Source organism: Carcharodon carcharias, chromosome 5 (assembly GCF_017639515.1).
Source record: "Carcharodon carcharias isolate sCarCar2 chromosome 5, sCarCar2.pri, whole genome shotgun sequence".
Taxonomy (NCBI): Eukaryota; Metazoa; Chordata; class Chondrichthyes; order Lamniformes; family Lamnidae; genus Carcharodon; species Carcharodon carcharias.
In genome coordinates, this window is record NC_054471.1 from 103545461 (window position 1) to 103566557 (window position 21097).

Consider the following 21097-nt stretch of genomic DNA (forward strand, 5'->3'; position numbering starts at 1 on the left):
CAACTCTTCTTCTCTGCCGATGCTGCCAGACCTGCTGAGTTTTTCCAGGTAATTCTGTTTTTGTTTTGGTCCTTGATGATGTCAAGCTTAAGTGTTGTTGGAGCTGTGCTCATCTGGGAAAGTGGAGAGTATTCCATCTCCATTCCTGTGTCTTGTCAATGGTGGAAAGGCTGCAGGCAGTCAGCAGGCGAGTCACTCATCACAAAATGCCCAGCCTTTGAACGGCAGAGTATTTATGCTGCTTGATTTCGTGACCTTGTGTATATCAGTACAAATAAAATATAAAGAGAAAACGGAAACCCATCAATCAGGCAACTTTCAAAAATCTAAATCGACAAGTTTATAGAAGAAATTCTTAAGTTCAACAAACAAATTTTGTAGCATACAAGAATTTGGACAATGGCACCTTTCTCCTACATTGGCTATAACTTCACTTACAACTCTACTTCAATGTATGGCAGCTCTCTGCAGGCTTGACAAACTAGAAATACAGAAGTGCAATGCATTTAATTTAAAAATCACTTTAAGCATAGAAACCAGGCAGACATTTCAGCAAGAAGTGTCAGCTTTTGGATGAGATATCAAATTAAGGACCATTCTGCCCCTCAGATGTGCATTAAAAAATCCCACAGCACTATTTTGAAGAGCAACAGAGGAGCTCCCCAGGCGGCTAATATTTATCCCTCAACTATCACTAAAACAGTTCCCACAAAATGCAGTGCATTTCCTGCATTACAATAGCAATCGAACATCCCAAAGTGAATGTGTAGAAGTTTTAAATGGCACCATCTAAAATTCTCTAGATTCAGGGAAGGTTCCATCAGATTGGAAAATAGCAAATGTAGCTCCTTTATTCAAAAAGGGTGAGAGACAGAAAGCAGGAAACTACAGGCCAGTTAGCTTATCATCTGTTATAGGGAAAATGTTAGAAGCTATTATTAAAGATGCTACAGCTCGGAACTTAAAAAAAATCAAGGCAATCAGGCAGAGTCAACATGGTTGTGTGAAAGGAAAATCATGTTTAACCAATTTACTGGAGTTCTTTGAAGGATTCACATGTGCTGTGGATCAAGGGGAACCAGTGGACATACTGTGCTTAGATTTCCAAAAGGCATTTGATAAGGTGCCACATCAAAGAATATTGCAGAAAATAAAAGCTCATGGTATAGTGGGTAACATATTGGCACGGATAGAAAATTGGCTAGCGAACAGGAAACAGTAGGCACAAACAGGTCTTTTTCTGGTTGGCAGGATGAGACGAGTGGTGTGCCACAGGGATCAGTGCTGGGGCCTCAACTTTTTACAATTTATATAAATGACTTGGCTGAAGGGACCGAAGGAAAGGTTGCTAGGTATGCCGACAGCACAAAGGAAAGTAAATTGTGAAGAGGCCGTAAGGAGGCTACCAAGTGAAATAGACAGGTTAAGTGAGTGGGCAAAGATCTGGCAAATAATGCATAATGCAGGCAAACGTGACATTGTTCACTTTGGCAGGAAGAATGAAAAAAGCTCATTTTCTGAATGGTGAGAGACTGCAGAGATCTGAGATTCAGGGGGATCTGGGTGTCCTAGTGCATGAATCACAAAAGGAGACTATGCAGGTAGAGCAAGTAATTAGGAAAGCTAATAGAATGTTATCATTCATTGTGAGGGGAATTGATTACAAAAGTAGGGAGGTTATGATTCAGTTGTACAGGACACTGGTGAGACCACATCTGGAGTATTGTGTACAGTACTGGTCTCCTTATTTAAGGAAAGATGTAAATGCATTAGCAGTTCAGAGAAGGTTTACTAGACTGCTACCAGGAATGGACAGGTTGTCTTATGAGGACAAGATGGACAGTCTAGGCTTGTATCCACTGGAATTTAGAAGAGTAAGAGACAACTTAATTGAAACCTTTAAGGTCCTGAGGGGCCTTGACAGGGTGGATGCGGAGAGGATAATTTCTCTTGTGGGTGAATCTAGAACTAGGGTCACTGTTTAAAACTAAAGGGTTGCTCATTTAAGGCAGAGATGAGGAGAAATTGTTTCTGAGTGTTGAGTCTTTGGAACTCTCTTCCTCAAAAGGTGATGGAAGCAGAGTCTTTAAATATTTTTAAAGTAGAGCTAGATCGATTCTTGATTAACAAGAGGACGACAGGTTATCGGAGGTAGGCAGGAATATGGGGCTGAGGTTACAATCAGATCAGACATGATCTTACTGAATGGCAGGAATAGGCTAAAGGGGCCTACTGCTGCTCCTAATTTGCATGTTTGTATGTATCATCACAAGTTCTTTCTCTCTTTCAAAAGAAAAGCCACACTAGGGAAGTCTCAAGATATCTGCTGGGATCTTTTATATTTATTGTTGTCGCCACTTTTCTCCTTCCTCAGCGAAACTGGTGTACAATGTGCTCAGATAAAGGAGGCATCAATCTCCTAAAGCCCAAACAATCCATTCTCTTTAGAAGGGTTGAATATGAAAACCTGCCAAGGAGGTTAGGATAACACCAGCTTAATCAGTTTGCCCACAAACACCATACCCATGTTAATTCCATTCACATCCTGACCATGATCTTAGTCTGTACCAGACAGTTCCCAAGTTTGGATTTGATCCTGTGTTGGCCATCCAATTCACATCCTCTCCACTGTGAAGTCTGCTCACCTCCATCTTTGTAACATCATCTGCCTCCAGCCACCCTCATCCATGTCTTGAGCACCTATTCTCTTCCACCCAGCATCCGTCCAACATCTTTCCCATAAACCCCAGTTCATCAAAAACCCATTTCTTGCACCCAGACCACACATTTATCACCTATGTTTACTCATTTTTAAATCTCCTCAAAGCCTCATCCATGCTTATTTCTGTTACCTCCTCCAGTCCTGCAACTTCCCTACTCTGTTCATCAGACAATGCGTTTTTGCATGCTTCCCTCCCTTCAACTCAGTACACGTGGCTTTGTCAAAGCCCTATGTTCTGGAATTCCATGCCTCTTTCCTTTCTTAAAACCTAGCTTGGGCAAAGCCTTTCGTCACTCCACCCAATACTTAAGTTGTTGACAATACACCTATTTGCCAATAACACCTCTACAGTTCTTTGTGACAATCTTTTCTACATTAAAAAAGGTACAATTTAAACATTGCTAGGATTCATTTTGTACTTAAAAGTGAATGGCTACACAATCCTTTACCTTTCAACACTAAGTGCCCAGATCACCTCAAAAATAAGGTGTATAATAATAAAAAAATAAGAACATAGACAAAAGAAAAATGGCGTTTTGGGATACATCTTAGTTCCTGCCTTGCGTCTAAAGTGTAGACTCATTCAAGAATGGCAGTAGTTCTTTAGTACCCTGCTCAGGTAATTATTCCTGTGTAAACCTAGTCAGTGAGTGTCAGCAGGTTTTTTGATATGCATCATGACCAAATCTTAGCATGTTCTTAGCAAAGCTTTGAGTATTCAATTTCTATTAGGGAATAGCAAAACAGTCAGGAACCTTTCCCCTCTCCACTTCCAAGGCAGAGGTCAACTAGTTCAGCACAAACCATCCTGGCATACATGCCTTAACTTTTATACCAGTTAATAGTTAATTTACAAACAAAGTTAATTATAGGACAGCTCTAAGTCAGCTTCTGTGCAATTAAACTATTATTCAAGCTGCAATGAGGTCAACTGGTTAATGTGTTTTTCATGGTTTTGCTTGAAGGAGAAGTTGGGAGAATTTAATATGGTTGTCTTTTTTCCAGTCGTAGAATCATAGAATGGTTACAGTACAGGAGGAGGCCATTCAGCTCGCTGTGTCTATGGTGGCTCTCCGATGGAGCAATTCACTTGGTGGTACTCCCCTAAAGCCTTGTAAATTTTTATTTTTCAAACAATGATCTCTTTTGATAGCCTCAACTGGCCCAGCCTCCACCACATATTCAGGCAGTGCATTCCAGATCCTAACCACTTGTTGCGTGAAAGTGTTTTTCCTCATGTCACTATTGCCTCTCCGCTAGTTACCTTAAACCTGTGCCCTCTGGTTCTCTATTCTTCCACGAGTGGGAACAATTTCTCCCCATCTACTCTGTCCAGACTCCCCATAATTTTGAGTACCTCTATCAAATCTCCACACAACCTTCTCTTCTCCAAGGGGATACAGTCCCAACTCCAATCTATCTACATAACTGAAGCTCCTCATCCCTGGAGCTATTTACCTGAATCTTTTCTGCACACTCTCCAAGGTAGTCATATCCTTCCTAAAGTGTGACACCCAGAAACAGATGCAATACTACATTTGAGTCCAAGTAATTGTTCTCTACAAGTTTAACATAACTTCCTTGCTTTTGTACTTTATGTCGCTATTAATAAAGCCGAAGATGCTGTATGCTTTATTAACCACATTCACAATCTACCCTGCCACCAATGATTTATGCACATTTACACTGAGGTCCCTCTGCTCCTGCATCCCTTTTAGAATTGCATCCCTTATTTCATTGTCTCTCTCTGCATTCCTATTAAAATAAATCACTTCAAACTTTTTTTGCATTAAATTTCATCTGCCGCTTGACCACCCTTTCTACCAACCCATGTCCTTCTGAAATATCCTCCTAATGGTTCAAGATATCTCCAAGTTTCCTATCATCTGCAAATTTTGAAATTGTGCCCTGGATACCAACATCTAGGTTGTTAATATATACATCACAACAGGCAAGGGTCCTAACACCCATCCCTAGGAAACTCCACTATAAACCTTCCTCCAGTCCAAAAAAACCATCATCAATACTCTGTTTCCTGTCACTCAGCCAATTTCTGTTGCGACTGTCCTTTTTATTCTATGAACTCGAATTTGCCCATGTCTGCTGTGCGACACTGTATCAAATGCCTTTTGGAAATCCATACACACCACATAAACAGCATTACCCTCACTAATCCTCCATTACCTCACCAAAAAACTCCAGCAAGTTAGTTAAACACAATTTTCCTTAATTAACCAGCGCTTGCCCAAGTGACTATTAATTTTGCCTTGAATTATAGTTTCTAAAAAGCTTCCCCACCAAAGGATAAACTGATTGTTCTGTAGTAGCCTTTTTTGAACAAGAGTGTAACATTTGCAATTCTCCAGTCCTCTGGCACCATCCGAGTTAAAGGAAGATTGGAAAATTATGGCCAGTACCTCCACAATTTCCACTCTTACTTCCTCCAGTACCCCTTGGGTGTATCTCATCTGGTCCTGTTACCTTATCAACTGCAAGTACAGGCTGCTTATCCAATACCACCTCCTTATCAATTTTAAATGCTTTAAGTATCTGAGCTACCTCCCCTTCCACCATGACCTGGGCAGAATCTTCTTCCTTGGTAAAGACAGATTCAAAATATTCATTTAATACCTCAGCCATTCCCCCTGCCTCCATGCATATGTGATGGGATCTTTAACGTCCACTTACATCATTGGAACAGGCAGAGGGGGCCAAATCCTCATATTGTGCCATACAGTGCTATCAGTTTAGATGGCATACACAAGTCATGGTAGGGTTTGAACCACTAACAACTAAAGAAAGCCGAATATTATGAATGATATGAATATCTAATTAATATTGAATGATTAGCATGTTTTACAGCAGGTAGAAAAGAATTGTAAATATCTTAAAATGTCAACTGCTCGTATTGCTTTCAATGATGTGACGTAACCTTCAACAGCCTCACCACACAACTTTATTTTTTGTTTCAAGTGCAAAATAGTAAAAACATGCACACATGTAGGTTGGAAGAACAATGTATCAGCAGAGCTCAAAGCAGATACAGGAAGAAATGGCTCAAGATCAAAGAGTGGGACCAACAAGAGGAAGCAGGTAATTTTATTTTTCCCCAAATCAGATCCAACAAACTGGGCTTCAGTGTTTCAATTTTTAAGATACAGTTTTTTTTACATTAAACATATGTTTTGTTTTTAAGGTCTAACTATATTCTTGAACTGCTTGCACACCTTTCTCCTCAAGTAGTATTGAACACCTACCATGCTTGTGGATAAAAGCTAATCCTTGAAGTATCTGGTACATGATATTCCTAATGGACGATTCAGGAAACAGTCGGTTTCTGTAAATAAGAATCAGTTATTAATTTCAACATGTACAGGATTATCATTTGATGGCAATGTGCTTTCAAGTGTTCCTCTATCGACAGATTTTATTGGCTAGGAACAGGGTAAACCCGTTAATCCAACAGTACTGGGATATCTCTGAATTCAGTATGAATGTATGGATGCAGTTTTAAACATGTTGCATATTCAAGAGATGCAAGCTAATGGTAGTATTTTAAAAGATAAATTCACTGCAACAAGGTTAACGTATGTTACAATAATTAAATACTGTTTATAACGTTTTCAAGGCTGTTTCTAATGTTTGTAGTTTTCAGTAAAGCCTTTGACAAGGTCCCACATGGGAGACTTAGAAAGAAGGCAAACGCACATGGGATACAGGGCAATTTGATAAGGTGGATTCAAAATTGGCTTAGTTGTAGGAGACAGAGGGTGATGATAGAAGGATGCTTTAGTGACTAGAAGCCAGTGTCCAGTGGTGTACGACAAGGATCTGTGCTGGGTCCCCTATTATTCGTCATTTATATAACCAACATAGATGACTATGTGGGGTGTGGGGTTAGTAAGTTTGCGGATGACACAAAGATTGGCCAGGTGGTTAACACTGAGGTTGAGTGTCTTGGGCTACAGGAAGATATAGACGGGATGGTCAAATGGGCGGATAAGTGGCAGATGGAATTTAACCCTGAAAAGTGTGAGGTCATACACTTTGGAAGGAGTAATTTGACAAGGAAGTATTCAATGAACGGCATGGCACTAGGAAGTTCTGAGGGACAAAGGGACCTTGGCATGTGTGTCCATAGATCTCTGAAGGCGGAGGGGCATGTTAGTGGGGTGGTGAAAAAGGCACATGGGACACTTGCCTTTATCAATCGAGGCATAGATTACAAAAGTAGGGAGATCATGTTGGTGTCGTATACAACCTTGGTGAGGCCACAGCTGGAGTACTGCGTGTAGTTCTGGTCGCCACATTATAGGAAGGATGTGATTGCACTGGAGGGGGTGCAGAGGAGATTCACCAGGATGTTGCCTGGGATGAAACATTTAAGTTATGAAGAGAGATTGGATAGACTTGGGCTTGGGTTGTTTTCGTTGGAACAGAGAAGACTGAGGGGCGACCTGATCGAGGTGTACAAGATTATGAGGGGCATGGACAGGGTGGATAGGGAGCAGCTGCTCCCCTTAGTTGAAGGGTCAGTCACGAGGGGATATAAGGTGAGGGGCGGGGGGGGGGGGGCGGGGATGAGGGGAAAACCTTTTTTACCCAGAGGGTTGAGACAGTCTGGAATGCGCTGCCTGGGAGGGTGTTGGAGGCAGGTTGCCTCACATCCTTTAAAAAGTACCTGGATAAGCACTTGGCACATCATAGCATTCAAGGCTATGGCCAAGTGCTGGTAAATGGGATCAGATAGGTAGGTCAGGTATTTCTCACGTTGTCAATGCAGACTCGATGGGCCTAAGGGCTTCTGCCGCACTGGGCGATTCTGTGAATACTGCACACTAATTGCCTTTGCAAATATTCAAATTTTCACCCAGATCCATGATACAATTCTCACCTCAGTAGTTTTGCCATATACTTCAACAAAATTAAAATGGTTTTATTGGAAAAGGTGCTAAAACTACTGAATTTCAGCCAAGTCTTTTAAGGCTTGTGCCGTTTCCAGTTGGAGGCCGTCCAGTGGAATAATTTTTAAAAGCATGGCAACCAGAATTTCGGTTGATTTAGTCATTTAGGAATATTCAAGCTCAACATTAAATTCCAAACCATCAAAAATGGCCCAGAAAAAGTTGTCATATCACAATTTTTCCACAAATCTTTTAGAACAACTCCTCTTCCAACATCAATTTTCTTCTCATTTCTCCTGAGCGCACTTAGACCAGTTGGGATCTAGATCCACAAACACTCCCAGCTCTTTGTCTTACCCAATCAACCATTATCACATCTGAGTCTAAACAATAGCATCAAAATGTTATTTTGATCAGAGTGCAGTTATTATTTCAAACTTGCTTGGTGTCCATACGTGTACTTTCCAGCACTCCAACTCGAAAGCGATCAATACAATACTAGTTCCCCAATCACACCCTGGGTGAGATCTTCCAGATCACCACAAGCCAGGCATAGGACCTAGAACTATTTGATCTGAAAGTTCCACTTGAATAATATACTCACCAACAGTTAACTTTTTGGAATTTTACACCAGATATTTCCTCGAGTTTATCATTGAAAATTCCTGTATTAGACGTAATAAAGCATGTCCTGAATATGTCCTCAATCACCTGATATCTAGGTGAATGTAGAGTGACCCAGAGGTCTAAGAACCACTGCTATTTTTCCCAACTTGATGGAATATATCACGCATAGTTACGTGATACTCTTGTCTTTTGTCGGTCTTGAAACAGACCTCTATTGAACTGTGGATCAAGCTATAAATTATAAGACACATTTACTAAAAAATTTAGCAAAAGATTTTCTGCTTTGGACACAATCAGGAAATTACACCCAAAATTTCACCTGTTAGGACACAGTTCAAGTTTCTGATAAAATTCATTTTCATAATGACAAACAAAATCTTCAATGATACAGGGCAATCGGAAAGCATACTTCAGTGTAATTGTTTCTTTTATTCTCATTCCATTAAAATGTACTTCATATATTTAATAATGGTAACTTTGTGCAGTTTATTTATAGTTTTCAAATGGGTTTATCACAAAGATAAACATTTTAACAGGAGCATCCAATCCTCCACTGAAAATGACCTTTAAAAATTATACTGAACCATTTAATAGTTTCAATGGTGTACATGAGTCACCTTAGTAAATTATCGTTGACATGAAAACTTATAAATTTGCCTACTAGTGCCTGCATTTAAGAAAATAAGTACAATTTGAAGAATATTCCTGAACCTGCGCATTCATTGGAATCTTACAATTTAGGCAGAACACAAGACGCAAAATGATCTGGGAAATTGAATCTTAACTCATACTAGATTCAGACAGGCTGCACTCTTTGGTTAAAAGATTACAAAGATTAATTCAAAATTTCTTCTAAAGGATTTTCAGAAGAAAACTGAAAGTTTATTTCTTAATCTCACTTGGGGGGAAAATTCAGCAAAACTCCATAAATACAATTGCTGTAAACGAACTGCTAGCAGGCCCAGACACAGTTTGCAAATGAATGAATTGACTTTACACACTGATCAATTCCAAATTTATCCAGACATGTATCAGAGTTTCTTGAAAACAATAGTGCTGAGGCTCTGCACTTGTTATTAAACTACCTTTTACTCCACATGAACAATCTAAGAAACACATTAATAACTATTAGTAGCCAATGGCCATAAAGTGAACTCTACAGCTTACTCAATCATTAACTACACCTAATTTTAACTTTGTCCATTGACTAGCAAGATAGAATCTAACAGAAAATCCATTACAGCTAAAAATGCTTCATTGGTCATTTTTTTTACTAAAGGTTTTTTTGATTGTGAAAAAAATTCTTTAAAACGTGCATACAGTGCCTTTGCTTCTAAGAAAATGACTTCATTTTTTCTCAACAACTGAACCAATAGAGCTCCATAAATTTGAACTTTTTGGAAGTTTTAATGGCCAACCACGTGTTTCGCAGACACTTACAAATCAAAGTAAATTAGTCCAGCTTTGATCAAAACTTTTAGTAGGGTAAGGGCTGTGTGCATATAAAAAGGGAGTCCAGTTCTGGATTCCATAATTCTTTTAAAACAGATCAAATTATAAACTATATTCTACTCCAACTTCACTACACCCAAGACATCAAAAGGCAGTCAAAAAAGAAAGCGATCTTTCCTAGTTTTAAAAAAAAACAAATTACAAAGACACTACTGTGCAACATTAGTGGTTGCATTTTTTCCTAATGATACAATAAACAATGCCTACTATGGCAGAAGTATTACGTAACTTGTCAGGAATTGCAGGACTCAAAATTCATGTATCAGAGCAGCTGACTGGTCAGTATTCTGTGAATACTAAGAAATTAAAATCGCATTTCTTGTCTTGTGTGAATGCGTGTAGACCAGGTTCAAATACATTAAGAGAAGCTCGTGTGGGAATAAGCACAGGGGTCACTGGCTTGTTATCGAAGGTACTAATCTTGATCTAGCATAACAATATGAATTGAGCTTTGTGATGGCTTAGTACTAAACTTGTTAAAAAATTTACGGCTAATTCTGAATCAATTTTTGTTCCCATCAAGAAAAAATATAACATTGCTGAGGATTGGAATACTGATCCTTATTGATAATGTCCCAAGCATGGTTTCCTGGATTGCAGTTAAGAGAAGCAGCTCGGGCTACTTTTGCCATATGTCAGACTGGGGTGAGGGCCCTTTGTGTTACCCTAACTGATACCAGTTAACTTAGCACAGACTTGGAAATCCAAATTAGAAACTCTGAAACAGTTACTTACTGGATGAGTTCAAGTGTTCATGAGCTATTGTTCACTAGGAGTAGGGTTGAGGCTTCTCGAACTCATTTCACATAGCAGGCTTACAGCAAACCATTTTCATTTGTTCTCCTGCAATGGTTTCTCAATCCATTATCACACAGTTACCTCTGGGGTCCCCCAAGGGTTTATCCTTGGGCCCCTTCTGTTTCTCATCTCAGCCTGACGCTCAGCAACATCAACTGAAAGTGCAACATCAGATTCCACATCTATGCTGACAACACCCAGCCCTACCTCACCACCAACTCTCTTCAACTCCTCCACTGCCTCTGATTTGTCACGCTGTTTGTTTGACATACAGTATTGAATGAGAAGCTTCCTTCAATCCCTGCCACAAATTCCATTCCTTTGCCATTGACTCCAAGGCACTTCCTTGGCCACTGTCTTGATACTGAACCAGAATGCTCGCAATCCCCATCCTATCTGACCACAAGCCAAGTTTCTCACTCCATATCCCCTCAATCATCAAGACCACAAACTTCCATTTTGAAAATTTTGCAGTCTCCAACCTGCCTCAGCCCCATAGCTGCAGAAACCCTCATCCATGTCTTTTTTACTTCAAGGCTCATCTAATCTAATTATCTCTTGGCCAGCCTTCCACCCTACATAAACTTCGGTTCATCCAGAACTCTGCTAACCATAACCTAAATTGTACAATCCAGTTCATCCATTACCCTTGTTTGCTAATCTACACTGGCTTACAGTAATGCCTCAATTTTAAAATTCTCATCCTTATTTTCAAATCCTTCCATGGCCTTGCCTCACCCCTCTTCAGCTTTGAAACCTCATCCAGTCTAACAACTGACATTTGTGCCCAATTCAGCATCCCCAATTTCCATTAAGCAACAGGTGACAGTTGTATTTTCAACCATCTAGGCCCTAAGCTCTTGAACTCTCTTTGTAAGCTTCTCAAACATACGAATTAGGAGCAGGAGTAGAGCATTCAGGCCCTTGAGCCATTTGATAAGATCATGGTTGGTCTGAATGTTTGGCCTCAACTCTACTTTCCTGTCTACCCCCTGTTACCTTTCACATCCTTGTCAATCAAGAATCTATCCAACTCAGCCTCAAAAATATTCAATGCCCCTATCTCTATTGCTCTCAAATAGTCTCTCTTCTCTCAAAGAAGTGCCTTAAAACGCACCTCTTCTGCCAAGCTTTTGACCACCTGCCTTTATATCACCTTATATGGCTGAGTGTCAAATTTTGTTCAAAACACTCATGAAATGCCTTGGGAGGTTTTCCTGCATTAATGGCACTATATAAATGCCACTTGTTACTGTGGTTGAGTGACTTTGAAACTCATGTCTTAGAGGCACAAGGTACACTGACATAATATGTTGTGCATGCCCTCAAAACTTTCTGTAAAGAGCTTTGTACTAATTGTGTTATTCAGCTTAAACTAGCAGTTACTTCTGATGTAGTAGTATGTTGCATTTTTTCACCATTTAAAAACAATGTTTATAATTAAGGGAGTGCTGCACAATGAAATGAATTAAATGTTTTATCAGAGAAACAAATTTAGTTTTGCTGTTTTTTTTCAGTAAACTTCTTTAATAGGAAATATTAACATTTCCTGCTCTCAAGGTATGTGAAGTTTCAGATAACTAGCATTTTCAAGAATATAACTCCCCCATTCATAGTTTTTACAACTTTATTTAATGCGCATTATGACCAAATTTGGTAATAAAGAGATAGTATTACCTGTCTTTCATCAGCTGGTAGAGATTTTCCTTCATATATTCAAACACAAAATAGAGATGATCATTTTCCCTTACAACTTCTTTCAGCTTGATTACGTTCGCATGGTTTAATTTCTTCAGTGACTAAAATGATAAGATTTAAGCTAAATTAATGTTTAAATTCCACTCAAGATGTGATGACAATCTAACATAACATAAATGGAAAAGCAAAGAGAAAGGTGAGTAGTTGAAGATTTAAGCAAGGCTGAAATCATGGAGGCTCTGCTGATCTTAACATCAGGGCCCTAATTTACATAATCTTGTGCAAACTGCAACGCAACAAAATGGCCAAATTGAGTGCCTGGTTAAACAGCATGAGTGGAAATTATCGGCAGGAGACAGTAGCCAAGGATCCATGGAGGTAGTCCATTCAATCAACAGGGGAAGGCGAAAAGGCTCTGATCATGATTGAGAGGAAGGGGAAAAGTGAGCAATAATTGAACTGCAATCAAGAGAAGAAGCAGTATCTTTCAGGGCAAATATCAGGGCTGGAAAGTTCATGGGCTTCCTGGTGAGGCCTTTGGGAACATTCCTGCTCCTAGCGGGCCACGAGCCTCTTAAAAACAGGCCAAGTAGCAAAACTTACCTGGGGCTCTTCTGGCCAACTTGCACCTAATGCCACAGTTCAACTGCCAGGTTTCACACCAAGCAGGCCTCCCTGACTCAAAATGTTAATAGTGTCGTACCAATGGTATCACCGAGTTGCAACTTTTGAAGGTTAAATGGGCCCCATTTAACTCTGCTTTCGCAGAGGCCAGAGATCTTGATTTGGGACTTTAAAAACTTAAATAGCCAGAAAATCTGGATTTCATTTTTAAACCTTAAAAATCTTTTCACAGCTCAACACGCCTAAGCAAAATTTGAATGAAAGATTGCGCATAGTGCTCCTGAACTTTTCCTTGGATATTTCAAACTTGGGATGAAGGGACAGAACAGAGGTATTAAGTAACAATCTGTTCTATTGTGAAGTTGTCCAATTAAGTTTTATTTTCCCACAATTAAATTACAGGTGCACAATGCAGCTACGGTGGGTTGTACCAAAATTGACTAGCATGTGTTGCAATGGAAGTGTTGGGAAGAAGAAAGAACTGCCATTGCCAAGGTGTACTGTTATATGTTCAAACCAGTACCAATGTAAAACCATCATTCATGCTTATATCATGGAAATCAAATTTCAGTCAATCGTCAGCTGAATCCAAAATTCGAAAAACAAGCTCGGTATAAAGCTATTAAAATTTGACTTCTGACTAACAGCACTGGTCCCCAATTTATCATCTTTCAGTGCTACCCAAATTTATTAATTGTCTTTAAATTCCTCCCTTTGTCTTGCCCCTCTTAACCCAAATCCTTGATGATCTGTGTTCACATTATCTAAGTATATCCTCTGCTCCGCGCTACTTTTCCATTTCCTGCTCCCTCTACTAATGGCTGTTGCACTTTAGTTAACATAACCACATCGCTGAAATTCCCTGGTCTAACCACTCCATCTGTTCACCTCTCTGCTGGTTTAAAAAAAGGCCTTGATCTATAACCATTATTAACTGATCCTAATCCATCACTTCTCTTTTTCCTTCACGCTTAGCATCCTTAGCTTATTGCCTATAATCTCAGAGTGCTCATAAGCAAATCTTTCTAAATGAAGAAATGTGAGTTGTTTTGCCACTTCTGTGCAAGGAATGAGAATTCTAGAAGTTTCTGTACTGTAGGATGCCTAAACTACATGCTACAATCTGGATCCAGGGCTCTCCAATCCAGTTACAAGGAATGCTGATGTTCCTCCCCAGAAGTCTTTGTGGCTCCCTGTATTTGAATACCACAGCTAGATTTTATTTTCTGCCATTCCAGTGTCCCTGCGCATGGTCAGAGGTGGGGGGGCATGGGAGAGTTTCTCACTATGTCAGGAATTTCCAAGCAGAATGCGAAGCCATGTTCATAGGTGGTAGTCACTGGCAGTACTGAAGAAGAGTAAACCATTAAGAGAGTGTTTAGGCAGGAGAAGAATACAGCATTAAACTGAAGGGGAGGAGTATAAGAACAGCACTTTGAACTGAAGCTGGGAGGGAGGGACAATGGCCTAATAACATAAAACGCTGTCAACACTCAGCAGGTCAGGCAACTTCTGCGAAGAAAGAAACAAAATCAACGTTTCAGGTCCTTGAGCTAAATGAAGGAAGGTTATAGACCTGAAGCATTAACTCTTTTTCTCCACATATGCTACTTGACCTGCTGAGCGCTTCCAGCATTTTGGTTTTATTTTAGATTTCCAGCATCCCCGGTATTTTACTTTTGGAAAATGTTATAACATTGATCAGAAGAGAAGGGGAGAAAGCCTCAGAAGGAATCGAAAAGGGTTAAAAAAAACTTTTGGTCATCTTAAACAGATCTTTAACATTAGCAGTAGTATTAATACAGCTCTAAGTGAAGCCAATGGGTTCCCTGATAAACAACTAAACTGATCAAAAAAGGCAAAGTGTTTGAGTGCAAAAGTCTCAAACAAAAACCAAGCCTGCAGGTAAAACAAGCATTGGTAAAGAAAGTGGAATACCTTGACTTCTCTGAGATTCATGCATTCGTCCCAAGAATAAAACTTTCTCTTCATTCTATTAAATAAAAAAAGTAAATTGAACAAATGGCAACCATGTTGTACATTTCTCTTAAAAACATATTTGCTTACTTTAATAGGAAGCATTGTTGACATTTATACCAGTAAAAAGGAGGCCCAGTACATAATAGCCTTGTGATTGTTATTAAAAAAAAAAGAACCTGTAATATATAAAGCAAAAATATCTCAACACTTTTCTTGAAGACAGACAAAAATAAATCCCCAAAATCTGGCCTTGGGTTGCTTGAGCGAATGAACTTCCTGGGTTCTCCCACTAGCTGTGCATTCTTGGAGAAACTGCTGCCAGGCAAGTCTAGCCTCAGTTATTTTCACTAAGATCTAATGGATTTGGTAATAGTTAATTGACTGCCAATTGTTTTTTTTTAAATTTCAAACCAATTAGAGGTAGGGCAATGGTCATACTCTTATCAGGGCAGTGTTTTCTACAGTAGAAGGCTAAGGGAACTGGAACCGCATGTTCCAGTTCATTTCTTCAGTCACTGTGCTTGACTGAAAAACAGTAGTGTTTTAGTGTAGTGGGTGGGTATTAGGGAAAGGCTAATTGGAAGAGAGAGAATAACACAACCTGATTTCGGCATGTCATTTTATTTTGAAATTGCCTTTTAATTCAACAATATTAGAAAGCGGCAAGATGGTATCATGCATTGATCGCAAGTTACTATTTGATGACTTAAATAATTTTGATTGTACAGACAAGGGGATGTGTGCAAGTCTGGGCCACAATTGAATAACTCTTATTGGTTGGCTGAAGAACGGTTTAGTTAAGGAGCTAAGAATGTAACTGAACACAATTACAGCATCAATGCAAAACAGCTTTGCTGTAACACTACAGTTATGTGGTGAATAGACTCAGGACCTAACCTTTAAGGAGGAAGTCTCATTCTACTTTATTCTGAAGTCAGACATAGCATACACTAATGTGAACAGGAAACCAGTTTACATGGAAACAGTTTACAGTGCAGCATAATCAATATTCAAAGAGAGGCATGCTCTTCAAAACTAAGTAAGTTAATGACATAAATATTTAAATAATTTTTGTAAATCACTTACTTTTTAATGGCAACTAGCTCTCCAGAATCTATACTTCTTCCCATGAGAACGGAGCCATATGTTCCATCCCCAAGTTGTTTCATAGTGGTGTAACGATTCATGCCAATGCAGAGACTCTACACTTGCAGCAGAGTTTGAAATGTACCCAAAGTTTCTCGCTCAGTGGCAAGAAATTATTTAGACAGAATCTTCTGTTGGTGCAGCAACATATGATGTAGCCATTCGCATCTAGGTCTATACCAGTTACGACAGGCATATTTTGGAGATGATGTTACCTGTACGTGGTTTGAAAAAAAAAAGTTAGAGACAGAGGAGATTTAAACAAAAACTTTCCAGTAGCTATCGCAAACTATACTGAAAATAACGCTGGCTTGCCAGGGGCACTATCCTTTGAACACAACATTAAACCATGATCTTGTCTGCCTATTCAAGCAGGCTTTTAAGATTCTCTGCGCCTAGAAAGTCAAGTGCGCTGGCCAACATTATACCTTCCAGCAATTTCAACTAATTTATCATACATGAAGTGCTTTCATATTTTTGAAACACATGACAAAGACATGACAATTTATGTAGCCACGCTTTTAAAAATTAATTTTAATAGTTAAAAACGAGTGACATTGTTAATTATGAACCTCAACTTTCTGCAGCAAGCATAATGAACAATTACTGTACAATTCCAGCAATTCTTAACAATAAAGGGAAGCTATGGGCAGGATGTCATTTGTGTGAGTGGGCAAATCAACCCAGAACTTCTGGAATTTGCACCTCGTACCTCAACTCTTCTTCCCTGAACGTGCTGCCCTGTTTGTTCATTAACAAAGGCACGTTTTATGAACTTGTCATTATTTTTCCTCCAAGATTTGGCCTATTATTACACCAAAGCTTCGAGTCACCACTCCTAGCCTCTCTTCCTGCCTTGAGGTCCATTTCTTTTCACCCATGCATGAAGCACTTTGGGACATTTCCTAACATTAAAAGATGCTTATATATGATAGTTTATGGATGCCAGCCCTATACGTGGTGTGTGGAGTGGTGCCCCTCAAGCTATGTAACCAATTGCCTGCCTGTCTCTCCCTCTAATAGATAGAGATGCCTTTGGCTATTTACCTATTCAGGGCATCGACATTCACCTCTTCCGCTCCTTCCAATGTTTAAATTTTTATTCATGACCAAGACCAGTGTTGAATTTTGCAGTCATCCATTTCTCTTGTCACATTTTCCAAGTTGAAAACTTCATCTTCAATAGGAGAGCTCTCCCTCTTTACCTCAATGAATTCTGGCAGGAAGGCAACTATTATCATGTTAAATATTACGAACGAAATGCAAGTGGCATTCTCACAAAAATTGTTTAACGAATTATCTATCCAGTCGGAGCTAGTCAATCACCTGCAATGGCCCTGTTCCACTCAATTAGGAATCCACCCTAAGGCCTTGGCCTGCTCCTATTTCTCATCTAAATGCTGCTGCTCTGCAGCATCATCCGTAAACAATTCAGGTTCCATGCATATACTGGCAACACCAAGCTGTAATTCACAATTATAAAAACAAAAAAAACTGTGGATGCTGGAAATCCAAAACAAAAACAGAATTACCTGGAAAAACTCAGCAGGTCTGGCAGCATCAGCGGAGAAGAAAAGAGTTGACGTTTCGAGTCCTCATGACCCTTCGACAGAACTTGAGTTCGAGTCCAGGAAAGAGCTGAAATATAAGCTGGTTTAAGGTGTGTGTGTGGGGGGCGGGGGGCGGAGAGATAGAGAGACAGAGAGGTGGGGGGGGAGTGTGGTTGTAGGGACAAACAAGCAGTGATAGAAGCAGATCATCAAAAGATGGCAACGACAATAGTACAATAGAACACATAGGTGTTAAAGTTAAAGTTGGTGATATTATCTAAACGAATGTGCTAATTAAGAATGGATGGTAGGGCACTCAAGGTATAGTTCTAGTGGGTTTTTTTTTAATTTTTTTTTATAATGGAAATAGGTGGGAAAAGGAAAATCTTTATAATTTATTGGAAAAAAAAGGAAGGGGGAAACAGAAAGGGGGGGTGGGGATGGGGGAGGGAGCTCACGACCTAAAGTTGTTGAATTCAATGTTCAGTCCGGAAGGCTGTAAAGTCCCTAGTCGGAAGATGAGGTGTTGTTCCTCCAGTTTGCGTTGGGCTTCACTGGAACAATGCAGCAAGCCAAGGACAGACATGTGGGCAAGAGAGCAGGGTGGAGTGTTAAAATGGCAAGCGACAGGGAGGTTTGGGTCATTCTTGCGGACAGACCGCAGGTGTTCTGCAAAGCGGTCGCCCAGTTTACGTTTGGTCTCTCCAATGTAGAGGAGACCACATTGGGAGCAACGAATGCAGTAGACTAAGTTGGGGGAAAGGCAAGTGAAATGCTGCTTCACTTGAAAGGAGTGTTTGGGTCCTTGGACGGTGAGGAGAGAGGAAGTGAAGGGGCAGGTGTTGCATCTTTTGTGTGGGCATGGGGTTGTGCCATAGGAGGGGGTTGAGGAGTAGGGGGTGATGGAGGAGTGGACCAGGGTGTTCCGGAGGGAGCGATCCCTACCGGACTGAACATTGAATTCAACAACTTAGGTTGTGAGCTCCCTCCCCCATCCCCACCCCCCCTTTCTGTTTCCCCTTTCCTTTTTTTTCCAATAAATTATAAAGATTTTCCTTTTCCCACCTATTTCCATTATAAAAAAAAAATTTTAAAAAATTAAAAAACCCCACTAGAGCTATACCTTGAGTGCCCTACCATCCATTCTTAATTAGCACATTCGTTTAGATAATATCACCAACTTTAAATTTAACACCTATGTGTTCTATTGTACTATTGTCGTTGACATCTTTTGATGATCTGCTTCTATCACTGCTTGTTTGTCCCTACAACCACACCCCCCCCCACCTCTCTGTCTCTCTGACCCCCACACACACACCTTAAACCAGCTTATATTTCAGCTCTTTCCTGGACTCGAACTCAAGTTCTGTCGAAGGGTCATGAGGACTCGAAACGTCAACTCTTTTCTTCTCCGCCGATGCTGCCAGACCTGCTGAGTTTTTCCAGGTAATTCTGTTTTTGTTTTGTAATTCACAATTGTCTGATTTGTCCCACTACTCATCAGACATCCAGTATTGGATAAGCAGAAATTTTCTCCAGCTAAATATTGGGAAGACCAAAGCCATGGCCTTCAGTCCTCACCATTAACTCTGTCCTCTAACCAACTCCAACCCTCTCCCTGGCAACTGCCTGAGACAGAATCTTGGTGTCACATCAGACACCAAAATGAGCTTCCAACTACATATCCGTTCCATGACCAAGGCTGCCTACTTCCACCTTCCAAACATCATTGTTCCGCTGCTGAGCCCCTCATCCAGGCATCTGTCACTGCTAGATTTGACTTGCTCTCCTGATTGGCTTCCCATCTTCCACCCAACAAACACTTCCAAAATACTGCTGCCCATATCTTAATGCACCATCATTCATGTGTTTGCTGACCAACACTGGCACCAAGCCTGGCAATGTCTCAATTTTATGACTCCCAGCCTTGTTTTCAAGGCCTTCTAGCCCTACAAGCCTTTGAGATCTCGGCCTTCCTCCAATTTAGGCTTGTGCACCTTGGGACATTTGCTATGTTGATTTTTTTTTTCTTATTCATTCACGGGATGTGGACTTCGCTGGCTGGGCCAGTATTTACTGCTCATCCCTAATTGCCCTTGAGAACATTTAAATATATGCATGTTATTAATTTGTGAATAATAGCCCAGGTTTCATGGTCAATGAGGGAATGGCACTCGCCACTCACTATACTCACAGCTGGCCACAGGCTTTTTAAAAAGGCTTTTCAATGGCGATCTGGTGTTGTTATCAGGTGTCTGATCCAGAACACTTCCCCCTACAGGGAATGTGGTTTCAGATCAGGGCAAGCTACAGTACGGCTTTTCAAACAATCAGGTTAAAGAACCTCCACTGAGGTAGTATTAAACCAGGAAGCATAGATTAGAATATTTAATTCATTGTAATGTTTAAGCACAGAAATTAAGATCTCCAATAATTAAATTTTGAAGTACATAACGTCACATCCGTAAAATTTAATTTTCAATGCCAGAGAGGTTGCTTGGCTATAATCAAGCCTGATTACACTTAGTTGCTTGGTAGTACAGAACTGAAAAGTATATCGCTGAAAATACCTTTTCAATTGTTGTCTAATCACAGAATCGCATCTAGTGTGATTAACAGTTTTAATTTTATAAATATTTAAATAAATTAAATTTTGATAGCTTTCAGTCCTGGACGTGCCCAGTCTACCTCAGATTACCCTGGAAGGGAAAGGTATCCCAAAAGATTTGAGCAACAGGTGAAGCCAGCCGTTTCACGCTGCTACTACACATTAGCAACATGAGTGGTATTCTCCAATAGCAGGATGCTGCTGTCAAGCCGAAACGACTTTCTGCCTACAACGTGAATATGAGTAATGTGGTATATGACTTTCAGTGCCGGTAAGATGCCAGGTATATAGGCTGCACATCCCAATGACTGATTGATTGTATGAAACAGATGTCCCTTTGGCTATTTGCAACATGTAAAGTACTGACTGTATTCAACCAGCCCATGCTTGCAAAACTCAGAATAGGGTCCAACATTAGATGTGATTCTGCAATTCAACGCCACTTACTAAACAATCAGGATTGTTTAAGAATTATGCTAACAATCAACTTAAGGTTATCGGTCAGGCTCAAAGTGTGGCTCACTTATATGTGCCAGATGCTGCATATATTTACACTGAGGACTCTGTCTTTCACAAACAAAGAATATATCCAAGCATTGCACCCTTTACAACTAAATAAAATCTTGGGGGACAGCCATTTCCTGGTTCATTCCTCACGGCAATGCCTTGACCAGAGTTGACCTGCCTGGTTTGAATTTAAACAAAAGCTTAGCAGTTAGTGTTCCCTGGTGCATTCTCCATTGCAACAACTTTAGCAGAATCTACTTGTCAACCAATCAGCACCATCTTCTCATGCAGTATTGTGTTCCATTTGAAATTTGGTATTCTTGCGATTCTGCCCTGATGGGTGCAAGACAAAAAGCTCTGACAGCCTCTTTTTTTCAGCAATACTCATCACACTGTTGAAAATTCACTCACACCTGAATCC

At 40.1% G+C, this 21097-nt stretch overlaps 1 protein-coding gene across 5 annotated transcripts in view; it reads right to left on the reverse strand.

Annotated features, from left to right (window-relative positions):
• Window positions 1-21097, reverse strand: part of LOC121277896 (serine/threonine-protein kinase ICK-like) — a 61109-nt gene that overhangs the window by 30049 nt on the left and 9963 nt on the right. For 3 of the 5 annotated variants that reach the window (XM_041187698.1, XM_041187699.1, XM_041187694.1), the window contains exons 2-6: window positions 17059-17242; window positions 15952-16226; window positions 14824-14878; window positions 12241-12362; window positions 5980-6059 (exon numbers count right to left, since the gene is read on the reverse strand). In XM_041187698.1, coding sequence (XP_041043632.1) covers window positions 5980-6059; window positions 12241-12362; window positions 14824-14878; window positions 15952-16052 — 358 coding nt within the window. In that variant the 5' untranslated portion in view covers window positions 16053-16226; window positions 17059-17242. The remainder of the gene's footprint in view (window positions 1-5979; window positions 6060-12240; window positions 12363-14823; window positions 14879-15951; window positions 16227-17058; window positions 17243-21097) is intronic. The other 2 variants (XM_041187696.1, XM_041187697.1) reach the window with 2 other exon arrangements.